The sequence below is a fragment of the Athene cunicularia genome, assembly GCF_003259725.1.
Source record: "Athene cunicularia isolate RWA chromosome 3 unlocalized genomic scaffold, athCun1 chr3_part1, whole genome shotgun sequence".
Lineage (NCBI taxonomy): Eukaryota > Metazoa > Chordata > Aves > Strigiformes > Strigidae > Athene > Athene cunicularia.
The window spans coordinates 73,017,335-73,043,160 of record NW_020799097.1 but is presented as its reverse complement, the minus strand read 5'-3'; the positions used below and the strand labels follow the sequence as shown (position 1 = coordinate 73,043,160).

The window sequence follows — 25,826 nt, the reverse complement described above, 5'->3', positions numbered from 1 at the left end:
TAGCAAGGTAGTGTTTAAATACTTGATGTGATATTATGATTATGCTGATGATGAGGTTGCATCCCTTGCCTCATATAAATAGCTCAAGTTCAATCCCTGGTCATTAAGAGGGCATAGAGAACGTGTGCAGCCACATGACAGTTATCTCAGCCTAGTGAAAACAAGTATTTTGCTGGTGCAGAAAGCTTTTTTTTTTTTTTCCTTTTCATGCTGCTCCCTCTTACTGGCAAAAATCGACTTGGACTGTGAATAGGTTAAGAAGCCTAGTGTTGCTTCTCATCACGTATTACCATTTAAGAATAGCTTCCGTTTTAAATTGTCTGTTTACTTCCAGTGAGCTCAGAAAGATGACCTGTGTTCTTATTGCTGACAAAGTTGATGAATATAATACCTTTACAGCTAGACTGTTCTGGTGGTTACAGCTTAAAGAGAATGTGGAAGCATGTTTGTTTGCTTCTTAAAACAAACTTTAGCTCTGCTGTAGTCTTCCAGTGATTGCCTAGAAGTGGCAGATTTCTTTCTCATTATTTATTTATTTACCTGTTTATTTACTTCGCTTAATGTGCTATCTTGAAAGAATACCACGGGCTTAGAATAAAATAAATAAATTGCGTGAGTCTCATGGCAGTTAGTAGACACATGTAAGCACAATGGACTTTTAGCAGTGTGACATCGTTCTTAACTCAAAAGACAACCATGTTTTTATGTGTTTCCCTTTCATACTCACTTACTTCTTTCTCAAGTCTTTTCATTTCAAAGATGGCTTTACCATAGACTCCATTACTCCTTTACAAAGTACTCCATTTTTGTTACCATCTGCCTACTCCATCACAGATGTTTAGTCCTCTATATTCTTACTAACTAGTTTTCTTTATTTGCATTTTAATTTAAGTTATTTCTTGTATCCTGTAATTGGTTTTACATTTACCTGGCATGGAAAGGACTGACACAGGTTGTTGGGTTTTTTAATTGAATTCTAAGGAAAATCTGCTTGTGTTTGTGTGTGGTGTTTTGGTTTGGTTTTTAATTTGGATGTGGGATTTTTATCTCTCCACAGAACCACAATAAGCCAGAAATAACTGTAAAGGAATTTATAGATTGGATGCGCTTAGAGCCACAGTCTATGGTGTGGCTACCAGTTCTACACCGTGTGGCAGCTGCAGAAACAGCAAAACATCAGGCCAAGTGCAACATCTGTAAAGAGTGTCCAATTGTTGGCTTTAGGTAAGAGGAGGGGAGTTGGGTACAAGACTTCTCTGAAAATATCCACACTTTTAAGTCTTCCAACAAGTACCATTCTTTCTGTTTGTTTTCCCACCATTTTCCTGCTTTGTGATGGTATTTGCTCCCCATGATGAGGCCATAGTGTGGCGTGAGCCAGTGCATTTCTGGCTTCTGCAATGCACCTGTTAGATACCCACTGGTACTGTGACTGACAGATGTGCAGGGCAGGCTGTCATCAGATGTTTTGGCATTGTTGGATCCAATAGGTAGCAAATGAGGTATAAATGAACCCCCTATCTTCTGTAAGCACAAGACCAAACGGAGCTGATCAATAATAAAAAATGTGGGCTGACTGTCTGCTCTCCTGCATGAAGCTTGGGAAACTAATTTGTGCCAGGCAATATTAAACATTGTTCAACAGCAATCTTTCCTTGCTTAGTCAAACATTGATGATACTGTGATGAGGCTTGCACAGTTCCTGCCTAAAGCATCAAATGTAATCTAACTTTTGCTGTTCAAAGGAAGCTGTGAATCATAAAAGAAAAAATGACACCAGGGATATTCGCCATGTTATCCTCATAAACTGTATGATTTTACTAGCAATTACCATCATGGGGCATGAGATAGTACCCTTAGTGAGTACTGTTACAACTAACGTGCATTTGTGAATTGATTGCTCCAGTGTATAAAATTAAGTGGGGGAAAAAATAAAGTAGGGACTAGATCTAAACATAACTGTCTTTTTCTTCTACTGTTATCATTAAGTCAAGTCTATTATTTAGGAACGATGTAAAGCAGTCTTTCTTGTAAGTGATTCTAAGACTTTTCTTTAGGAATCTAGGCAGATGAGTAGATTTTGTTCCCTGTGCTTTCTGTTTCCCCTTCATTTTGTTGTTTTAAAGGATAATAATATGAATCCTGAGGTCAAATTCGTCTCACCTAGCTTTAGACATGCTGGCTTTAGTCAGTCTCCTAAGACTGAGCTAGCAACCCTCTTTTATTATAGATACATGAGTACTTTCAAAAGTAATTAATCTGATGAAACTTTGTTGCCTGTCTTAAGAGGAGATAAAATTCCTCTAAATGTTCCTATTTTTCTTAATGCTTGAGGGAGCATAGGGTGACAAAGCTTCAGCTTAGATATCTTTTCATATTCCTGAGTTGGGGCTGATGAATCTTGTCTGTACTGAAATATTTTGTATGGAGAAGGAGGGGATAGAGATGGAAGAGAAAGACAAAGGAATGGCTCATTCTGAATATTTTCTACAATGAAGTTAGAGATCTGCAACAACAAAAGCATCTAGCATCTTAGCAGAAGGTAGATGTGGCCATTTAATACACAGGCTCTGAGTAAAGATTATAAACAGTTGCATCACCATCCTTACAAGTGAACCTTTACATTTGTAGACAGACATTCTCTTGCAAAACAAAACATCAAACTCAGCAGGGGAAAAATGTGGATTGATACTGAAAACTGCTCTCAGTAAACAATTTAATTTAAACTTTAACTATTCAATAGCTATTCAATTTGGTTCAGTTAGCTCATTTTAGTTTCATACAAATGATATCTTATCCCACCAGAACAACCATACTATAAACAACAGTAGGCGGAATCTGGAATTGAATTGTTTTAGTCAGCTTTAGTTAAAAAAAAAAAATAAAAAAAAAATTAAAAAATCATGCTCCTGGTGGCTACATTTAATACAAGGGATACTGTGTAAGTTTGTTACCTTGTTTATAGATATACATGCTCTTAAAAAACAAAAGTAAATAAATTGATGTAATTTTTAAACTTAATATTTTTATAGTTCATAGTTTTATTTTCTGAAACATCTTTAAAACTTCTGAACATCAATATTGGGTACAAATGTTTAAGCTAACTGGTAAATTTAAAAACACAGAAAAGTAAACCAGTGTTTATCATTCTAAAGTTCGAACTGACTTAAAACTATATTGTTTAGTTTTTCTTTACCTCTCTTTAGTATTCAGATGGTATCTCAGAAAAAAAAATTATAAACACTTCACACTCTATCTGTGAAGATTTTCTGTAAGATTTTCTGCTTCAAAGCAACTTGGGCAAGAGATGATTGATGTTGGCTCTCTATATGTCTACAGGAGACAGGAATTTCTTTTAAATACTCAATGAGATGACCTGTGTAGTGTAGGAAGTTTGTGTGAAGTAGACTAAGAGGGCTGTGGGTCTCCTGTGCCCTGTGCAGCCACTGCAGTGGCACTGGTGCCCCGGGACTGCAGCTGTGGCGAGTGTTGGCCGTGCCATGTCCTGGCTGCTCATACCCACACACTTCAAGGTGATTTCTAAACTAATCCCAACAAACTCGCTATGTCCTTGTGTGGCTGCTGCTAAAAAGCAGATGACACCATTTCAGAGAATTAATTTTTCTCATGAGGCTTAATAACAAGTAAATATTAGAACTAAACTCAGGAAGCTCTAATTGCTTTGTTTAATGTCCCCATAGGTACCGGAGCTTAAAACATTTCAACTATGACGTCTGTCAGAGCTGTTTCTTTTCTGGCCGTACAGCAAAGGGGCATAAATTGCATTACCCAATGGTGGAGTATTGTATACCTGTGAGTACCAATTTACTGACTGTTGCTGAAGGATTTTTTTTGCATTATTTGTGGTTCTATTTTTTTCCATAGTCGTTTGTCACCTACTGCCAGAATTTTTTTTTTCTTCATATGTTTAATAGGGCCTGTCTTCCTGCCTTTCTCTTTGGGAGTTATCAGGGACATTGCTAGTGCTGCTGATTTTATGTGGGCAGTGTTTCAATTCTGTAGTAATGGATTGAAGTAACCACCTCTGAGAGAACTTGAACTTCACTTCTGTTTTGTAAACACGTTTTTGTAAATTTTTTTGTAAAAAAATCTATAATAAATATAATTGCAGTACTTGTATACTTGCACATGCACACACACACATCATAAGGGTGAGAACATGTCAGAGGAAAGGGACTCACTTTACTATTGCTATACAATAGTGAAGAATATTTAATATTCTAGTAATGCACTTTAATATTTTTAAAGGTGCGTGATCTTTGCTTTCAGGTCTAACATTTTGCTTGCTTTATGAAAACGTGGTTGGAAATATGTCATGTTTCATTCTGATGAGTAATTACTGTTTACTGAGTTATTTAAAAATTGGTGTGTAGCTGGAGAAAAAAATAAACAGAATTGACAGTTTCTAACCAAAAATGGTGTGAAAGGTTTGCCTGCAATAGCCAGTAAAAATTAATTTTACAACACAATATTTTCCTAATGAAATTTCAAACTTGATTTTTCTAAGGAAGTTTTTTGGAGACTTTCTTAAGTGGAGGAGTATATGAACTTCCTTCATACAAATACCACTTTCACTTTTTAAAAATCTGATAGTTGTTTACTTTCTTAAGAATTTTACTCAGTCACAAATAAATTAATAGGATAATTAGTATGTAATTTAAATGACAGTGGTGAAAGGTCTGTATGGTCAGAAAAACAAATTCAGACCAGAATGTAAGTAGAACTGATGAAACAGAGCTGATTTACAGTAGTGTTAGAAGGTTCTGTGAGTTCTTTCATTAGCAAAAAATAATTTACTTTCTTTTGCTGTAACATTTGGCTTATTACCTGTGTTGTCCCTTTCGTTTTTATCCAATGTGTCTCCTGTAACAGAAATAAAATTCTGTTAAGTAGTGTTTTCACTTAATTATGATCATAAGAAACCATGAGTTATGTTAATTTATTTTCATTAATTCTATAACCTAATGTTAGGATTTGATTGATAAATTGGCATGCCAGGCTACATTCTGAAGACATTTTTTTTTAAGTAGATTTGTTGTTTTTCAGCCAGTTCTAATGCTTGTTACATTCTGTCACTGGTTTTCTGCCTCCTCTTTTCAGAGGTAATTTTCTGGTTTAGTTTCATGCTGGTTTTGTGACATAACATAGTCCCAGATTTTCCCATACTCACATGACTGTTCTAACACTCAGGATCTGAAGGTCTATGGTGTTTTCTTTCGTTTGTTAGACATCATTAAAAATATGGTGATACTGCTTGTTTACTTGCCTCCTTAGCCAACGTAATCCAAACAATCTGAACATGTTTCAGATGAATTTTTCTTAGATTCACTATGTTTGTTTCCTTACAAAGTTTTCTCAAACCTCATCTTAAGTTTATGACGTGGTCATGGAACAGTAATTTTCTTTGTTAATGCATATAATATAGAGAAAATTTAGAGAAGAAAGGGTAAGGTGTGACAAAATAGCTAATGCTGCCAGTCCACAGAATAAGATACCCTTCCTGTTACATTAATCAAATGCAGATTACATGTGGTACAGGGTATGATACTGTCCCTAGAACAGAATGGTATATTTCTGATGACTTGCAGGTTTTGTCTGAAGCAGCAGATTTGATATCTGACAGAAATTTTCAGTTCTTGTCAAACATGTTCACATTATATAACTGTGAGCCATTTCATATACAAGTAAAGCCCATCATACAGAAAAATATATTCTGGAAACGGCTGGTATCCTCACTGTCCCTTGAACTAGCTTGTATTATAATGAAGATTTCTGTTACTGCTGCAAAAAGAATAAAGTTTTAAAGCTATATGGAGTGCAAAATAAGGTAACCTAAGGCAAAAGCCCCTTCTTTCCATGAAGTATGGGAAGAATGAGGTGAATCCACTATGGGATAATAAAGCGATTGTGATGACATTCTTGATTAAAGTGAATGAAGGCAGGCAAGTGTATAGGAGGTAAAGGAAGGAAATTTGGGAAGTTTGAAGTAGAGCAGCATAAAAGAGATGGCATATAATTTAGGTGATGCATAAAATTAGAGGTCCAACATTGACTCCCATTAGTCTGGAGGCCGAACATGGGAGTTGGAATTTTTCTTGGATCCTGCTGTAAATACATTCTGCTAGCTCCATTTCTGTAAAAAGAAATGACCCATTATATGAACAGTTTTTTTATATGCCTGCTTGGCTTCCATAATTAGTACCTACATGCAATCCATTTTAATTAATCTCATCTAAATTAGGTCAGGAATAAAGAACTGATTTCACAAAAAGAATCCAGTGTTATTTATTATTACTCTTTGTAATAATACACTATGGGTGGCATACTAATTTGTTGCTAAACCTCTCTACATATTGAACTAATTTATTGCAGTGTAATAGTCAAGAATTGCAAAATTGTTTGCAGTAAGTTAGTAGAATAGGTTATATGTTTAAGTGGATTAATGCCCGAAAGATAGCATAGAGCAGGGTCTGCCAAATTAAAAAAAAGAAAAAAAAAAAAAAAGAAAAAAAAAAAAAAAGAAGGTATCCAATGAATTGTTCCTTAGAATCCATTATATTACAGTACAGAAAGCCTGAATAGTCAGAACGCGTCTACTCTACCTTGAACCAAATTCAAAGGCTGTCAGTATTAAAATGTTACTTTTATGGCTGGTGGTGTAAAGCAGAGTACAAACACATGTCCTCATCAAACTGCATTAATAAAATCTAGCTTCTCTTTCTTACTGTTAATGTATATTAATACATTAATATCACGAATACTAGCAATAATTAGGAAAAAATGCTTTTTTGCTTAATAAAGCTGGCATTTAGAACTGGAGTTTAGTTACAGATGGAGGGAAGATCTTTTAATTGTCTTCAGGTAAGCAGTTCAGTCTAGGGTATGAAGGAATTTCTCAGAAGCTTTGTTACTTCTACTTAAATATAACATAATATGGAAAATGTGTTGTGTTTGGCTGCTGGCCGGGTTTAAACCACCACACAGCTGCTCACTCACCCTCTCCCACCCAGAGGATGGGGGAGAGAATTAGAGATTAGTAGGTTGAGATAAAAACAGTTTAATAATTGAAATAAAATAAAACAATAATAATAATACTAGAAAGTACAAATGGGTAATGCACAATGTGATTAGTCACCACCTGCAACCAATACCCAACTTGTTCCCAGCTAGCGATCCTGGAGAAGCCAAGATCCTGTAATGACAATCCTGGAAGTGAGATAGAAATGCCCCCCTTTCTGGCTGATCATCATCTGTATACTGAGCATGATGTTACGTGATATGGAATATTTCAGTGGCCAGTTTGGGTTTGTTGCTCAGGCTGTGCTCCCTCCCAGATTGTTGTGCACCTGCACACTGGCAGGACATGGAAAGTTGGAAAGTCCTTGATCTCTTAGCAACAACTGAAAGCATCGGTGTATTATCAACATTCTTCTTATGCCAAATCCCATACTGAATCTGAAGCACAGCTCTATTCTAGTTACTAAGAAGAAAAATTAACTCTATCTCAGCCAAAATCAGGTCAGAATGGCTTAAGGAATCTGGTTTTAAAATTAAATTTGCAAGGGGACAATTTTCCATTTTGGTGAGTTTCATGATATTTGCATCAGATGAGAATTGCTTCAGAATTTCAAAATAGGGCTATTTACACCAGATAGTTATGTGCAGGTTTTGCATCCTAATCAGTAATGCTATTTATTGTTCATCCTAGCTTGCAAGCTAATCTTTTTGATGCTGGGAATGCAAAAATTCATAATAATGACTTTGGTTATATCCTATTTCTTTCATTCAAGAATTAGAGATGGGTGGGGTAAGGAACTGAAAACATTACTGTCTCTAAATAGTAGAAAAGCAAAGTTGTTGTAGTTATTTTTCACCTTTAAATAATCTTTCTCTGAAAAGATGGATAAAGAGGATTTTTAATGTAGAATTTTACACAGACATGCATAAAAAATTTGTAAGATTTTCCTAGCATCTAATTCAGGAATACTCTTACATAACTACCTACATGATTTATTTTTAGCTTTTTTGGAATGATTTTCTCAGTAGTGTTACTTGCGTTATATTAATATGGCTTTCTGTACCAAGGGTCCTTTGAATTTCAGACATATATATTTACTGCATCAGTTTTCTTTCTCCAAACTGTTTCCACTTCACAACTCCTATATTCCACAGTAGAGTCTTAAAAGCAGCTTTTCTGAGGTAATGTACAAATATCAAATCAGCAGTTCTGAAAATTTTCTCATTGCAAGTAGTCTTACTTCCTGAACTCAGTGAAATTAGGAGTTTTTGTAGTTCTGTGCCACTATGCTCACCTGGCACAGCTCCTTGTTTTGTGAACTGTTTTTTGTAACCTTTCTATCCAAAATGATGGCAGCTAAGGTTAGCCCCTTCATCTTCTAGAATTTTATTTCCCTGAAAAGAGCTCAGAACATGATAGACAAGACATTAAGAAATTATTGGTTGGATGATAGTTCACCCTAGACTGAAATGTTTTTCCAGGCAAAATAAAGCTTATCTGCAGTAGTGCCTGTTAAGACTTCTCCTCAAGGTAAGTCATCTGCAAATTTAATTGCTGGTGACACCCAGAGAAAACAGGTACATTCCTGAACATAGCCTCAGTGTTTCATAAGCAACAAACTGACATAAGTGAGTCAGTGGTTTCATCCTGACATGCCTATCAATGTACCAAACATGATGCTTCACTGTTACCAAAACGGTATTGTTCTGTGGGGAAGATGAAAGCAAGCAACAAGAATGGTTGAATCTGGCTATTTCGCATGCAGAACGTTGCTTCCAGCTTTGGAGTTCAGAGATTCCTCTTTGCCTTGAGAAGAATAGCTATCTGGTCAGTGTAGTCTTTGATATCTAGAAGCTGGGCAATGTGCTTTCCTCGAGGTCTCACTCTTACAGTTGCTCAGATAGCTGGTTTATGTGATCTGCTACCTTTCTGAAATTTAATTTGTTAAATTCTGAGGTAAATTAGTTGTGCTTGAAATTACGGCTTGTTTTCACTGGAGTAGACTACACACAAAATTTGTAATCAATCTCTCCTTTTGGTGAGAAATTGCTGTGAAATGCCCCTATTTGAAAGTGGTCACAGAAGGGTAATCTTTACAGTGTTACACAGTGCAAACATCACTGATGTGACAGTGACAACCATAAATACAGTTATCATACCTTTAATAACCTCATTTTTGTGGTAACCTATCTCATGCCTCTATTAAGGGATGTGAGATATTTTTTAAATGAGGGTGCTTTGTTGAATGGGAATGAATGTATGCACTTAAACATGTGTTTAAGTTATTGATTAATTGCATTGTCAATTTTTTAAAAAATAGAGGAATGAAGTATCTGTATCTTTACTCCACATCCTACGCTGAGGAGTTTCCCAGCCTTCCAGTGGTACCTAGCTGACAGCTGCTTTGAGATGCAGCTATCATCATACCTGCACATATTACAGCTGTTACCATAAGCAGGTCTAAGAATTTTGTTTTCCATCAAGCAGTCAGACTCATGATACAGATTCTGCCAAATGTTACTGACAAATAAAATGTCAAGAAGTAAAAATATGGAGATGAAAAAGAATTTTTTTTTTAAACTGCAAACCTTAAAATTCACTAAAGCATTCAAAGAGTATCAAATTCAGATATCTGTACTAGGGTTTCTATTAAAGAATAAAGTCATTGTCAATTAAGGATGTTCTTTTATACTGTAAATTTTGCATCACTGAGCATGTGTTACTATACAAAATATATTTTCTTAGAACTTGCTGAATTATTCTATGTATTGAATGGCTGTGTACATTTTTCTCCAGCTTTCTCATAACACATGAATTTCTGTCTGGTGTTAATGACAGCATTCATTAGTGAGGTTCACATCTCTTCTGGGAATCAGTTTCTATGTGTATATTAGAACAGCTCTTTGGTTTTGTGTTAGATACAGTGTAAGAAATGTAATTAAGAGAATGATGACTTAAGACTAGTCCTGTTATATAGGTAGGTGCAGTGAAAGGATAGGAAATTGTTTGGGCTTTCATTATCACTTCTTAAAAAAAATATAATAATTATGATAAATATAAATGTATATATGTATTATAAGTATTATATACTATTTATTCACCTATTAGATGCCTTATATATTTATGTTTATTGGCATTTTTATATAGTATATTATTTAATTTAGATCTCTCCAACTGGTTTGTTACGTTCTTGGTAGTACTTTTTCCCAGTGAAGACTTTTTCTATTTCTAATATATTAAAAATATATAGAATCACAGAATGGTTTGGGTTGGAAGGGAACTTAAAGATCATCTAGTTCCAACCCCCTGCCATGGGCAGGGACACTTCCCACTAGACCAAGTTGCTCAAAGTCCCCTCCAACCTGACCTCGAACACTTCCAGGCAGCCACCACTTCTCTGGTTGTGTTCTCTGGTATACCAACTGGTTTTTTTAATGTACATATGAAAACCATGTCTTAGCATATTCTATTTTTTTCCACTGCTCTCCATGTAAATCTCGGTTTCTTAAATTTGTGTTGGTCTACAAGGAATTTTATCTGGTTTTAGTTTGTGGCTTATAACTCTGTTTATGCCTGGCTGGTATATTAAACAGTGCTAATGCCAGTTTGTCAGTTGTTATTCTCCTTGAAACCTTCTGCTACAGATTTTTTTTTAGTTATTTATGTGTTCCAGCCATGGATCTTAGTTATTTCTTCCTGAACTTTGTCTTCTGAGAACTGAGATTTTAAATTGAGCTTGAAAGCATGGTCTTTTGGCTGGAATTTTCAGTAAAGGAAAGGATATTTTTCTTTGTTTTTGAAACAGTTCTGTAACTACCGAGGTATTTGTGCTATTAATAGGGGAATAGCCAAGATACCATGATGTCAGAAAGTGTATAAGCTAAGTTGGTTTTAATTTAGTAGATGGATTCTGCACAATGGTGCCTTGCTATTGTTTCTCAGAAGTAAAATATTATAGTACATGTCTCTTGGCGTGATTTTGGATCAGATTGTGTAGTGTGGTTATATGCAAAAAACATAGAATACTTGTAAGAGTTGCATCTTAGTTGCATGTAAATTAGAATAGTTCTTCCGAGTGTGCTCAAATTTCACTGGTTAGTATTTATTGTCCTCAGTCAGTAGACAGTCATATTGTTTTTTCCAAGGAACTACTGGGTCAGGCTGTTGTACCAAATAAAGAATGCACCAGAGGAAAAGTTTGGCAGCTCAGCAGACATTTCTTTCTGCAATGTGTAGGTACTAAAACTTTAATTCCTTGGCCTTGGGACAGAGTTCCAACTGCTGGAGTTACTGTTGTGCGAGAACAAGCAGTCCTTTGGGCTGCCTCACATTCCTTGTTTGGATGGTGCAGTGATGGGAGCAGATGCTTTCCGAGAATGATTTTGTAAGCCCTCCCTGAATTTACCTGTATTAAAATTTGGGGGTTTAAACACCTCTTAATCCCAAATTTGCTCAGTTTGTTGTTACTTGTTAAATCCACATGTGAGAAACTCTTACCAACATCAGTTTGATTATCTACAATTTTTATTGCTCATCTGACCTGCATTACAGAGTTTGTAACTGTGTATATTGTACACACATTAAAATACATAGGTGAATAGGGAAGTATTTTTATGTTTTGACAGTAGAGAATAAAATCAGAGAATAGGTTGCCTGACCTGCTTCTAGGCTTCTTTGTAGTATGTAATGGAAAAAAATTACCAAACTGTTTTTCATTCTGTTTTCATTATGGATATCCATTCGCTTTGACATCCTTTTATGTTAACAGGCTTCTCACAAAGCAGAGGGTACAGAAATACAATCTGTAGTTTGTTACAGGGTTTGGACTGGAAATCTGTAGAAGCTGTTGCAAAACTTCAGCTAACACAGGAGGTGGGTGAATGGCCACTTCTTTACTGCAGTTGCAAGAGGAGATGCTTAATAGTAACTGCTACTTTTGATGGGGACCATTCTGTTTAAGTACTCAGTACAGTCTGTAAGCACATATACTTTAAAGGCATACTGTATACTATTTCTTCCTGCAGATCTCTTGATTGCCATTTTCACCTTGTATTTTATACCTGCATGTTTTGCTTGTATCCCTGCTTTTGTAGCAGAAGTTAACTGAATAGTATTACCAAAGCAGTGCTGCCATTATGGCTGTGATTATTTCCAGTTAAATTGATTTTTAAAAGCAGTTTCATCAATTTTAATTCTGCTCTAAAGAACACAATTCATTTAATGTTGGGGGGAAGAATGGGGCTAAACGCATGTCAGTTTTAGAAGAGGCTACATCAGTGGGGGCCAGTAAAAAAGCTGCAGCGGGGGGTGAGAGTTGCCAGTTGTAACTTGTAAATTTAGACTTGAATAATCTTGTGGCTAATTTTGCACAAGACTTATGCTGCAGTAGTAAGGAGGTGACCGAATCTGACTGTGAGTTTGTTACTTTAGCTACTAATTATTCTGATCAGACCTGCTTCTGACACTGCCTTTGAATAGTGCCTGTGCAGTGACTTTCACTTCATCTGTAGGGGTTTTGATGCTGGAATGATACAGATAGTGGCAGAATCCTGTAGGAATAGATCTAGTAACTTGAGAAAATGCTTGGTCAGTGCAGCAGAGAATAATTTAGCATGTACTGCTCCTATCTTTGGATAAAGTTTTCCGGTTTAGGTATAGAATGGGAGGCAGTGAGTATTTTGTGGCACTTTGTGAATATAGAGGACTGTGTTCACTTTTTTTTTAAAAAAAAAAAAACAAAACAAAGCCATTACTGTTAGTTGTATTTTTTCAGCAGAGCCATTACAGGTTTTTCTGTCTGTTGGGTGAGTAACAAGCTTCATGTGTATGAGTATACTGTCAATATTGCTTTCAATCATTGAGTATCCCTTTGTATCTGGCAAACTGATTTGCTTTTTTTTTATTTTTCTGAAAGTGTTTTAGTGTGTTTTCTAAGACTAGTTATAAATGTTTAATTTAAGACTTAAGCCTGGTTCAGTTTTTCTCTAATTTATAAAATAATTGGTAAATCCAATGCATTTATTGGTAGGAATTTGAAGCCTTGGTGATTTTTCCAGTAGAAGAGAATTTGTTAGATGCGTTGCTGTTATTATTGTACCGTATTTCAGATCACTAAAAAGGCAACTTTAACAGTAACTTTTTGAAGTTCTTCCTCGTAACCTTTTCAGGACAGTAGCAGCACGATTATCTCAATGCTACTTAGCAGTATTCAATTTCATTTCTTTTAACTTTTTAAGACAACATCTGGGGAAGATGTACGGGACTTCACAAAGGTGCTGAAGAATAAGTTCCGGTCAAAGAAGTATTTTGCAAAGCATCCCCGACTTGGCTACCTACCTGTGCAAACAGTATTGGAGGGTGACAACCTGGAGACGTAAGCTTGATTATAGAGTAATTGCTCCTGGGATCACTGGCCTATTCCATTAAAAACAAAAAAGTGAAACTCAAGAAATAATCAACAGCAGTTGTAGACCCTTGTGCTGTATAGTTTTCTATTAATTGTTTCACAATATTTGCAGATCTTGCCTATTTTTGAAAAAGTAACATTTTATACTCATCTTTATAAGCTTTTTATTATAAATCCGTGGACTTTAGCAGGTAATGTTGGAGGGGGCTGAATGGCTGCTTTATGGAGAACACTTTTATAGTTTTGGTAAGACTTGGCTTTTAGAACTGCACTGCTTATTTTGTTATGTGTGGAGTTAGAAATTTCTAAGCTAATTAGGCTTCTACATGCTTCAGAAATATAGGTGGCCTAATAAAAGAGAGCACTCAGTGTCTCCACAGTATTACATATGGTGCTGGCAGAAATACTCCACTTTATTTACTTACTTGGTAGTTGTCAGTAAAGGGCACTCTTAAAAGAGCAAAATTAAGATGTGTTGATGGGGTGCTAGAGGTAGTTTCATGGACTGACTCTTCTTGACATCCTGGAGTCTGCAGTACTACTGTATCATCTGAACACAGCACCACTTAGCTGGCAATGGTGAATGTGAAGCTTCAACATAAATGCTCTGCTTGCATGCAGTAGCCCAGTGCCTTTGTCCACGCTCTGTTTTCATGACCAGATGACTGTGCATTTTATTCACAATAAGCAAACAAAACCTGCTTTTTAACAGTTTAAGAAACAGGAGGAAGTAATCTGAAAATTTGCGTTATTGATGGCCTGGCTTCTAAGGAAGCAGCACACATTCAAATGTTGCTCACCGGGGCAGTTGTGGGGCTTCCCGACACAGGAAAGCAAAGCTGCTTTGATGTGATGAAAGTTTGCCAGTGGTGCCAGAAATTGGAATGTCAAAATTGTAATCACAGATCAGGATAAAACTCTTGGACCAGTCATGTGGGAAATACGCAGATAAATTGCCAGCATCATGCTGAGGAAACCACTGGTATTGGCTCTCTCCCCTGCAGGTGGCAAGACTCAGTAATATGTTCCTTTAACTAAAAGAAATAAAAGAAAAAATGCTAAATAGTTACTCATGTGTCAGAATGTAATACAATAGGTATTTACCGCTGATTATCTTTATGCAGAAGGAAAATAAGCATTGATAACCTTGATGGTGGGTTTTTTTTTGTTGTCAGTGGTGGTTTTTCACCCCAATTTTTCTATTGTAAACATATTTTCTAGTTAGTTTAAAATGAAAGCTTCAGTACTTGAGCAGAATTTATATGAGCTGAGTATGGCTTACAAACTGTGGTTCGATCAATAACACTGATTCAGTATTTTTTTTAAAATTGATTTTTATTTAACAAAACGAAGTATGTAAGTTAGTTTCATATCTATGATACATGGTAATATCTGTTACTGTCTCTTTTCTACAATTGTTGCTGATTCAAATAATCAAATCAAACCAAACTGGGTGAGTTGCTGGTTAAGATATTTTGTGTTTCTCCAGATTTCTCTTGCTTAAATGTCGCTAAAGTTTTGGTTTCATAGTTTCTTTCTTTCTTTCTTTCTCTCTTTTTTTTTTTTTTTTTTTTCAGTATGTGGCCAGAACAATATGAGTGAGTATGCAGAACCCCTCTGCCTGGAAAGCTTAATATACTGGTGGTTTTCTTTTTTAGCTCAGTTGCGACTAATCTGATGTGCATGAGCTGTAGGGCATGGCTGACCCAAAGCAATAACCCCATCGGCTATATTGTGAATTTATTTATTCAGCATCAGTCTAACTTTTTTTAAAAGTAATGTTGTCTATATCATGAATTGCTTTAGATACCACTATTTTTTTTTTTTTTTTTTTAACTAGTCCTTCCCAGTCTCCACAGCTGTTTCATGATGATACACACTCCAGGATAGAGCAGTATGCTACTAGGTAAGAGATGCACAGTTTTCTCACCAGTACACTGCATTTTGTGATTGATTCCTGCAGATTTTAAGACACTCTACTGGCTGGACATTATTTATTAAAAAGATATAATTCTCTGTACTCTGAAGTAAGTAAAATGTTTTTAAATCTTTAGCTTCTGAATACCATCATATTAAATGCAAAATAGATGTGTTATATCTATCATCTGTCATGTGGAGAGGAATCTGTTGTAGAATTACTGTGTTATTTCTAAAATGTGCTGTTTTCTTCTTGTTTCTTCATTATTAACCTTTAAAATAAAGTTAACTTGATGAATATATAATTTTTCCCAGTAGGATTTTAGATCCAGGGTTTAAATTTTTTCTGTGATAGGCTGACACTATCCATTACCATTGACTTTTAGCAGAGCATATAATAATTACAGATGTTTTATGTTCTGGCTTTTATGGGTTTACCCTAGTCCTTTCGTGATAAAATGTCTTTTATGGCATAATTTCAATGCTTCTGTGTTTTGTTGAACTCTCTTCCATACTTTCAGAGCCTGGTGACAGTTAAGTGCTAAGCAGAGGTACCCTCTCAAAAATAAGTAACACTACCCAACCTTTAGGCAACAGAAAAATTGATCCATATTGCCATGAGAACTGACTTGGGCTTGCTTTGTATGTTTTTATTGTTGTGTCTGATATCCACAACTGTTAAACAATGTTAACTTTTTAAGCTTTTTGAATAAGAACTCAGAGATTATGTATAAATTAACTGAATTCTTATTTAGGGCATGATAAGAAAGCTTCAAACCAGTTTGTTAAATACCTAGGATACGCAAAACATGATCTTTGCAGCAAGGGAAAAATAGGGCAGAAACTAATGCTGAAGGGCTACCTGTTGTCAGCCTCAACATTTTTTTTCCCCAACAATAAGTATTTTCATCCTTCATTAGTAGCATAGTACACTGTCAAAGGCAAAGTTGTAGTTCTTTTCAGTTATTTGTAACATGTCATTCATATAAATCACCTAACATTTCTTTGAATCTATAACTTAGGCCATGCTGTAATCAATTAAAACCCATGGAGCAAATAAATAGAACTTCTCTAGATAGATGCAAGAATTTTCTGTATCCCTATGTTCTTTTTTCAGCCTGTGGTGCCACAGTACTGTGGCTTTCTGTCCCCAGATGAAGCTCAAACTCTGGACTTGCATTAAAGAGCTAGGTGAAATACCCATTTTCCCTCTCCTCCCCTTCAGCTCTTACCAGTTCTGCTCTTGATTAGCCTTGCTGAAGGTGGACCACGCATAGCTCAGGGCTCCTTCAGGATGCACAGCTAAATCTGTACCTGCTGTGTGCAGACATTAGTTAGCAAAATCACAAACTTAGAAATACTAAGTACTACATAAGTAAGTTATCTAAAACTGTTAAAGGTTATTTTTCCTCCAGTAATAAAATCTAAAAAATGGAGACATAATTCTGTATCTTTCATATAATTTTTATTGTGTGCTTTCTAGTTGGATCTGTTATTATGCATATTTCACATATAAACTAGAAAATATATTGTTCTGATCTTTTCAGCTAAGCTTCTTTCAATAAATATTATCAGGGCTTCCCTAATAAGACTGTGCCCAGCAGAAACAGTATATCAGGGCTTAAAACCTTTACTGTCCCTGATTGAAGAAGATTCAACTCTGTTTTTTGTTAACAAAGTCCCCTAAGTCCCCTACCTGCAATCAAGTACTGTCTCCCCATTCTGTCGTGCTGTGTCACTTCTGAGTTGCCTTTCTCAGCTTTCAGTTTGTATCCTGCCTTGAAGGCTCTTTGCAACTCTGTAGTCTCTTCCCTGTCTCCCTCTGTTTCCTGATCAAGGCTGTCTCCTGGTTCCACGTGCTATTCCAAGCAAATCCTCACTAAATGATGGATAGAAAACATGATGATAAATGGCAGAACCTGCATTTGTGAGTTTGGCTATCTGTTACTTCCTAAGAGATTTAAGACAGGCTTTCCTCTCTGAAAAATACTGGGGTTTATACTACGTCCCTATATGACAAAGGGACTGTGAAGATTAATTTTCAAAATTATGTTTCATCAAAGACTTAAAGATACTGAGCTAAGCAGCATTACAAAGGTGATTTGTAAGCATGTTACCATGAACTAGATCTGTTTGAGATGCCCCAGAGCATTGATGATCTGAATGTCTCTGGTAAGGAGCTTGTCCTTCCCTTTGGGGGAAGTGTTGGAGCACAACATTCCACCCCAGTCATCGTGTGGGATGAAGTGATCAAGACAACTTCATCCTGTGTGTGCTTTTGTTTATCCTCCTTCAATCCTGAGGAATATTAACAAATGTACAGATAGATGATAGGCAAGCTTGCTCCGTGCTAAAAGAACACCAGAGTTCCCGTTTCTTTAGGGCCTTGCACACTGCTTTCAGAAAGAAGTTTGGAGATGCCTATAATAATGCATAACACACTTGCAAAAATATGTGTGAGATTAAGATATCTTTATAGTAAAGGTAACAGCTGTATTTGGTGCAGTCCACTATAAGTACACAGGACTGAGTGTTCCTAGATTTTTATGTATGTCTCTTACATATGTAAGGTATAGCTTTCCTAGAAACTTGAATACGCAGAAAATTTGTGCTGTGATTTTGAAGAGCTGTATGGCTTTATATATACAGTATAATAATCTAGTCCTTTTAGATTAATTCCTTCCAAAATGAGGAACCATAGGCAATGAATCCCTGTAATTACACTGGGTTTTGTGTTGTTTTCCAGAACTTGTCTGCCCACAGTGTAATATTATTTGCCAAGCATAGTTTCAGATGTTTGATGTGCTATACTTAAAAAGTATTCATCCTCTTTTGTTAGTCCAGCTTTATAAAATTCAAAAAGAAAACCATCTGTGAAAACAGCTCTTTAACTAATTTTACCAAGAGAGTTGTGGTGATGCTAATGATAATTACACTAGAGACAGAAAATGTACTTGTTCTTTGTTGTTTGGCAAGTAGATTTAGTTAATCATAGACAAGTTGCTCATAAAAGTGCTCTGGATTATAGGTTTTTGTCAAAAAATCTAGGAGTTTATTCCTATTCATGTATACTACAATTGCCGTATCTAAGCTGCTTCTAAGTAGAACAGATCTTCACGCTGCCTCTGTTTACATTGTGCAGCATGTTCTCTGAAAGTCGTCATCTTTCCCTGCCTTTCAGGCTTGCGCAGATGGAAAGAACCAATGGCTCCTTCCTCACGGACAGTAGCTCCACCACAGGAAGTGTGTAAGTAACTCATACTCATTAAGGCTGCCAGGAACTTTGGTTATAGATGCATGGTATAATCTTCCTTGGTTGTAACACAGGACTTAGTCCCAGTGTAAGTAGCTAATAAGTATGACGCCAAAGATGCCTGCATAAATTCTATCATTCCAAGCACTAATTGTAAAAATTGGTGATGTTGTAAGGAAATTCTACATTTGTCAGCCCTTCTGCTTCAAAAGCGAGGATATTTCATACAACTGGAAAAAAGCCATAGCTCTACAGGTTCTAGTTTGTATTCCTTTTCTGATTTTATCATAGTATAAATGAAGAGAAATCCTCCTATCTCAAAGTGGACAATGGAGTGGGTCAAAAGCTTGTGCTAACTCCCAGGACAATTTTTTCATTGAAAAAAAATCATCTATACTTTGAAGGTTCTGTAGAGCCAAAACAGTGTTGCTACTTCTTGGTTTTATTGGTTTGCTGGTTGCTTATCCATCTGTTTGTACTTGGGGATATAAACATAATCCTACATTAATTTTATCAATGCCATTTTCTTTTTTGAATTATGTGTCACTTATTGTAAAAACCTTCATTAAAATGCATTGATGAAACTGGAAAGCATAGAACCCCTTGAATTACTGATGACTTAAATATGATTTTTTTCAGTGTAAAACTAAATGAATGTTTTAACCTCACTGTATCATCAGTTCTGCTAATTAAATCAGTGTAGTAGAATTCTGCCTCATTTAAGTTATTAATGAATGTCATCAGCATTTTTGCAGAGGAAGCAGAAATTTTTCTTGTTCAGCTTTAGTTAGAAAATGCTATTGTTCTTAATAATACATCCATTTACTCTTTTTAAAATTTAATGAGATTGTTCTACCTATGAATGTACTAACAATTTGAGATTTAAAAAGTACTTTGCTTCAGAGAAGCACATGTGACCACCTTTAAATATTTCCTCTTTCCTGCTTGCTTAATTCTGTTTACATAACTAATAAAACTGTTTTCATGTGTTTCTGTCATTGGTACACTCACCAGTGAGAGAAATGCAGCCAAAATATTCCCTTTTGATTTCCCTTCCATTAAAAAAAGAGCAAACATACTGTCGTTTGCAAGGGAAGCTGAAAACTTGAAGGCAGCTAAATGTTTATACACTTGAGTTGTTTATTTTGCAAATAATGAGTCTACTCATATACAAAAACCAACCAACCATCCATCCCAGTGGTAAAAAGGGGTGCATATGCTTAATTTTTACTGGCAAATTAGGTGTTGATTTAAATGCAATTTCCCTACTCACCTATAAAAGTGACCTTTAATTTAAGAAAAAGAATGAACATGGCAAACTTGTGTATCAACATGTGAGAGGGACCTCTGAATTTGGGTCTTGGTCCTGTTGTCAAAAGGGGTCTGCTACACAAACAAAATATGCAGAGATTTCGGAGCCAAGAAGAACAAGAAAGTAACCTTGTATCCAATGACACATTCTATTTATTTGCAGGTAATCATGCTTTCATTAACGTAAACGCTGAAGTACTCAGAAAATTCTGAAGAACTGTGGTTTAAAGTTTGGAGTTAAACTACTATCATAGAATCATTTAGCTTGGAAAAGACCTTTAAGATCATTGAGTCCAACAGTAAACCTAACACTGCCAAGTCCATCACTGCATCATGTTCCCAAGCACCACATACATACATCTTTCAAATACTTCCAGGGCTGGTGACTCAACCACTTCCCTGAGCAGCCTGTTCCAATGCTTGTCAAACCCTTTCAGTGAAGAAATTTTTTCAGGGATCTATAGAGCTATGAAGTTTGGACCCCAGTTTGATCATAAATCACCTACAGCTGAAACACTGGGAATTTAGGATTGTAGTTTAGCTCTATTCTTACTCCTTAAATGCACTTTGACATAGAAATGCACGTGGCTTAATCATTATATATAGACTGAATTTGAAGAAGTAATCTGAAATTTGGACCTGTATTTTTTCAGCTTGAAGGCCCCTGCTGTAAACCTATCTGAACAAAATCTCATTTTCTTACTGTATTCTTTCAAACATTCAGGAGATGATTAATGGTTTGGAAATCAAATTCTCTGCTTCTCATAATTGGAGTTCTGTTCTGTGATCTTATTTTCATCAGTCCTCAAGAGTCTTTCAATTTACTGTGAACCTAGAACAGAGGCATAGTTGCCCTTAATATTGGAAAGTTTACTGCTTTGGTCTTGTCAAGTTCACAAGTTCAACAGTACTTTTTGTATCTTCATGCTCCAAGGAGTATGTATAAGAAGTCTTCTACATTTGAATGACAATGAGAACTTCTGTTGTCAGTTAAACATCATGACCTTTTTTTGCAGCAATGTTTTACAATATGCCATTTGATTAAGAAACCATTCTTTGAAAAATTTCTTGGGTTTTAACTAGCCTGTTGTCCTGAATGTCATTATGACTTCTATCTCCCCAGGGTTAGAAGCTTTTCTAACCCTCCCTTCCCCTAAAGGTATGTGAATTCCATTAAGAAAATAATCTTCCTCAACTGGAAAAATATTTGTAGATAACAACAACAAAAAAGTCAGTCTCTACTGTAGTAGGTCCAGCTTCTTAACACACACTCTAATGCTCTCATGCCTGAGTATTCTGGTATGAATCTGTTGAATAAAAATATTTTTCTTTCATGTAATCTTCTTCATACGTTAGGGAGTTCTAAATGTTCAGGCTAGACTGTTGTGATGAGTTTTCTTTGGCTTTAATTCATGTGAAAACACCTATATCTTTAAAGCAGCTAGCCTCTTCACAAGTGAAGATGAGCACAAGGAAAAAAATGAAGTCTGCAACAAAGAATGATAGTGTCCCTAACAGAAATCTGTGCCTCACAATTTGACAAATCATGGTGTAGTAGAATGACAGTAGAATGTAGTAGAAAGACAAAAAAGTTGATAGCAATAGGACAAGAATGTAACTCTCTTATTAGTGCAATGTATGAACTATCCTATCTAGCCCGTACTGAAATTAATTGTACTGAACATAGTATAAATACTTTATGTATAAATGTGAATGTTTAATAGCTGTTTTCTGATTAGTGTCTTTACGGCCAGTTATCTTCATGTCTGCAGCACTGTTGATGCCATTTCACACTCAACTGAAGACAGAGTAGGAACACATCTGAAATTTTACTTGTTGGGGAGCTGTGCACTCAGGTGCAGGAGTAGGAACAGGCAGTGAGTGCCAGTGATACTTTTAGCTGGCAGTGCCACTTCAGTGTGTCGCAAGTCAAACCGGAGCTGCTCTGTGTAGTACCCAGATACTCTAACATAATGTAAGTGGTTAAAAAGCATCTTGTCACAATGAGAAATTAGTTCCATGTGATGACAAAATTAGGAGAACATGTAAGTTAAAGGCCTTTTGGAATACCTTCTTAAACCTGGCTCTAATTAATTTCTCATAGCATCAGTAGGTCAAGGTACACTTTATTTGGACTAGAATACATGGCGCTTTGCATGAGAGCCACAGGAAAAATGGAAATGATTGATGAAGGACATTCACAAATACTGACATCTTACTATCTGAAATCTAACTTAACAATCAGTTTTCTTTATCAGATAAAGTAATACACTGATGAAAAGTGACTGTCAGGAAATCTGAATTTTTCTTTCCACAGCGTGGTCTTGCAAGGGAAATTATATGCAACATTATTTGCCTCTTGCTTCCTCCATGCACAATGCATGTTTTGGAATAAACCACTTGAAATTATATATCCACAAAGAAAATAGAATATTTCAAAGGCCATTTTTACTGGGAACACCCTTGTTGGGGTGTTCTTTTCCTTTGAGATGTACTTCTTTCAAGTCTGATCTCCTGGCGTGTCATTTTTACTGCTTTCTACTATAGTGAAATGCTGAAAAGGAACTGCAGTCTTTGCTGTTGCAGGACCTTGTGTACTTCTATTTTTTTTCTCAAAGCACACAGGGTCTCCAGGAGAATAACCACCAAAAAAATTTATTTTGATGTTGTGCTTTTATTTTGGTTGCTGACTGCCATCTCCAACCAAGTCTAAAAAAGAGAGTTCCAGATTCTCAAAATGAAAGTGTTTGCATGGCATAGAGCGTGTTATGTTGTAGGTAATTTTGAAGCCCTGCCCTGGGACTCTTGTGCTACTAATGAATTTGTCTCAATTACAGTCAGGAGGTTTGTTGGTGCAGGTTCAAGCTTCTGTGGTTTTGAACTAGTAATTTTGCAAGACAGACCAGAGGTGGAACACATGGCAAAAATACACTTTTCCTTCAGAAGACTTCATTTATCAGGCACTTCCTCCAGCATGTGAAAAAGCTGCTGCCAGTTGCAAAGTGTGATGCTTAAAAAGCACTGGTCAATATTCACAGTCTGTCCTGTACAGTTTCTGAGACTCTGAACCAGTGGGAGAGAAGGGTAATGAAATTTTATTTGGCCTGAATAACTGAGAGTCCAAAATATAAAATTATCTGTGCTTAACTGTGTTGATCTTACCTACTGGACCACAATACAGTCAAAAGTAACTAAGCATTTACTGTGTGAACTCACTCTTCAAGGGGTTTATAAGTTTCATTTAAAAATGAGGTTACACCTAATACAAAATCTTGACAGAATCTCGGGTTTAAAAAATTCAAATAAATATTTAAAAAATCCAGCTTTACAGAGCCCTTTTTTTCCAAAAATCCACTTCAGATGACCTACATAGTTGTTTATAAACTAATCCATCTTAAAATGTAGACAGCATGACTGATTAAAATAACCAGACTAAACTACTTGATCATGTGAACCTTTCCTGACAACATCAACACCCTTGCACAAAAGAAGGCTGTGTGTGTATTTATACTGTATTGCTTAACATGTAAACAGTGTTTTGAAACCTGAATGATAAAGCTGTGTTCTCTCTCTAGCCTGCTTTAACACTGTTTCTGTGCTCACCTGAATCACCAGCACTCGCAGCTTAGTGCAGCCATTTCAGTTGTAGCAAGGGGATTCTGCACATTTCAATGGGTCGTAGAAGCCCTGCTAGGTACAGCAGGGTCTGAAGCCCCAAAAGGGCTTACATCACTTTGATAAAAATTTAGTTACAAGGGATGGAGATTTTTTATCAGGGTGGTTAAAGGGTGGAGAAGTACCATGAGGTTTTCATTATTGAATTAGGACCTGATCCAAACTCTGTTAACTGCAGTGCCTTTGTTTTAGGTTTAAGTAGACTAATGCAAAATAACAAAGTGAGTGATGATGAGTTTCCCTGAGAGCACTCAAGTAGTGGAGAAGAGAAAGAGAAGAGGCTTTTTTCTATAAGGAAAAAAAAAAAAAAGGAGCACTGTTCTGTTTCTTTTACAGTTAACACTGTCAGATATCCCCTATATTTTTCAGGGAGTTAAATGTACATACAGCCCATTCTATTTTAATTATATAGCTGTATTTAATGAAAAAATCATTACATTTATTCATTTGCATGGGAAGATCCATATTGTCGTTTCTTCTTCTGAGTCTAGTACTGACTACAGCCAAGACAGTTAAGAAATAAATGCATGTGTATTATTTCCTTTTAAACATTTGACTGTTAAAAGTGGAAGAACTCACTAATTAGGTTCTTTTTTTTACATGTAAACTTTCTGCAAACCAGTAGGTAATCACTGAAGGATGAAGGAAAGTGATATGCAACCAGAACTCTGTGGAAGGATCTCTTCATACTCTTTATATGATCTATTCATACTCATCCCTTTATATTGTACATGAATTTATGTGGAGTAGAATGCCATGAACTTTTCAAGTGGCTAGAACTGTCATAGCCTATACTTTTTTGTTGTTCTGGTTTGGCTTTCTTAGGTATAGTGTTGCTTGGTACACGTTTGATTGTAATAGTCTAGATTTTCAAATCTCAATGACAAGTCAGAAAATGGAAGCCCACATGATAGCTTTGTGTAGATAGTGAATAGTTATCCTTGAGAAGAAATAGTTTAGTGGTTTTTTACCATTGGATTAGTCTTAAGTAAAAAGTTTGTCTTAAGAAGCACTACAAAGAACCAAATTGCTTTGCTGCATGATAGAAGTACTTTTCTAAGAGAAAGACACCAGGAATCAGTATTTATTAAATAAATCTCTGGCTATTTTGTCTTGCTTCTAATAGTGGTGATGCTTTTAAATGGGTATTGATGTACAGAGCTACCAAAATATCTTGGTTCAGCAGGATAAAATAGGGTCTTCCATTACACAAACAGTATGTTTGTAACTCTCATTTGTTCCTGTCACATGCATTTGCTCTGGTTACCCCAGGAGCTTGAATTTAGTTCTGAGAAAACCCCCAGTCCATGCGCATGGCCTATAACACCTGATGTGTTTTACTTGTGCATGTCTTTATTTTATAAATTATTTGTTACCACAGAAATAACTTATGTTTCTTTCAGGGTATACATTTCTAAATAACTGGGTTTACTATTCATTCAAACGAGACTGTACATTTGAATCTTTTGTTAAGTTGACTGACAGGAAATTTTTAAAAGCCTCTTGAAAAGCTCCATTACACTTTTACTTGGAAAATTAATACTTTGCATATTATGAACTTCCTGTTTTTCATATGTGCTTTCAAAGGCAGTCTTTGAGGATACTTTTTATTATGTCAGACCACAGTCAGTTAATAGCAGAATTTGTAGCTACTTCTTTCCACAATAGGAGGAAAAAGGTCAGCACAAGAAATATTTTTAATGTGAAAAAGTCTCTTTTCTAAATTACATCTAAATATGTGTATATATACTGCTCATGTGGTTTTTTGTCTGGTGTTGACCAGGCTTTAACTGTAGATCTTTAGGGTAAAGTTTGTAATGACAACACTATCATAAGGTATGCAGTCTCTGTTTTGTAGTCAAGCAAAGAAGAGAATTTAAGGAGGGTTTTCTTTGGCATTCATACTGCTGCAGCAATTTCTGTTTCAAAAACATGAATAGTATATGTTTTCCTGCTGTTGATTTATCCTTCTTAAGCAAGCAGCCGAACTGTTTTTAGGACATGGTATCCTTCACTTTCTATCCATGTAATTTTTTTTTTAATGGAGGACACACCTATACACAAGCAAACTCATTTGGACATTGTGGCATAATAGAAAGTGTCAGGACTTCTGTATCTCCTTACCAGAAGGTAAATTCTATCTGAGTCAGGAGGAGGACAATGTTAGAGTTTATTTCTGTTGCTGAATCTGTAACGAGGAGGAGATCTGCTCCCGTTGAAGAGTT

The 25,826-nt window shown here is 35.9% G+C and overlaps 1 protein-coding gene across 5 annotated transcripts in view; it reads left to right on the top strand.

The window, feature by feature from the left end:
• UTRN (utrophin) overlaps positions 1-25,826 on the top strand; it is a 383,489-nt gene that overhangs the window by 342,359 nt on the left and 15,304 nt on the right. For 4 of the 5 annotated variants that reach the window (XM_026844325.1, XM_026844323.1, XM_026844324.1 and 1 more), the window contains 3 exons: positions 1,058-1,224; positions 3,702-3,813; positions 13,276-13,431. In XM_026844325.1, coding sequence (XP_026700126.1) covers positions 1,058-1,224; positions 3,702-3,813; positions 13,276-13,416 — 420 coding nt within the window. In that variant the 3' untranslated portion in view covers positions 13,417-13,431. Of the gene's footprint in view, positions 1-1,057; positions 1,225-3,701; positions 3,814-13,275; positions 13,432-14,069; positions 14,088-15,022; positions 15,044-15,285; positions 15,352-18,543; positions 18,610-25,826 lie in introns of those variants that run through there. The other variant, XM_026844327.1, reaches the window with a different exon arrangement.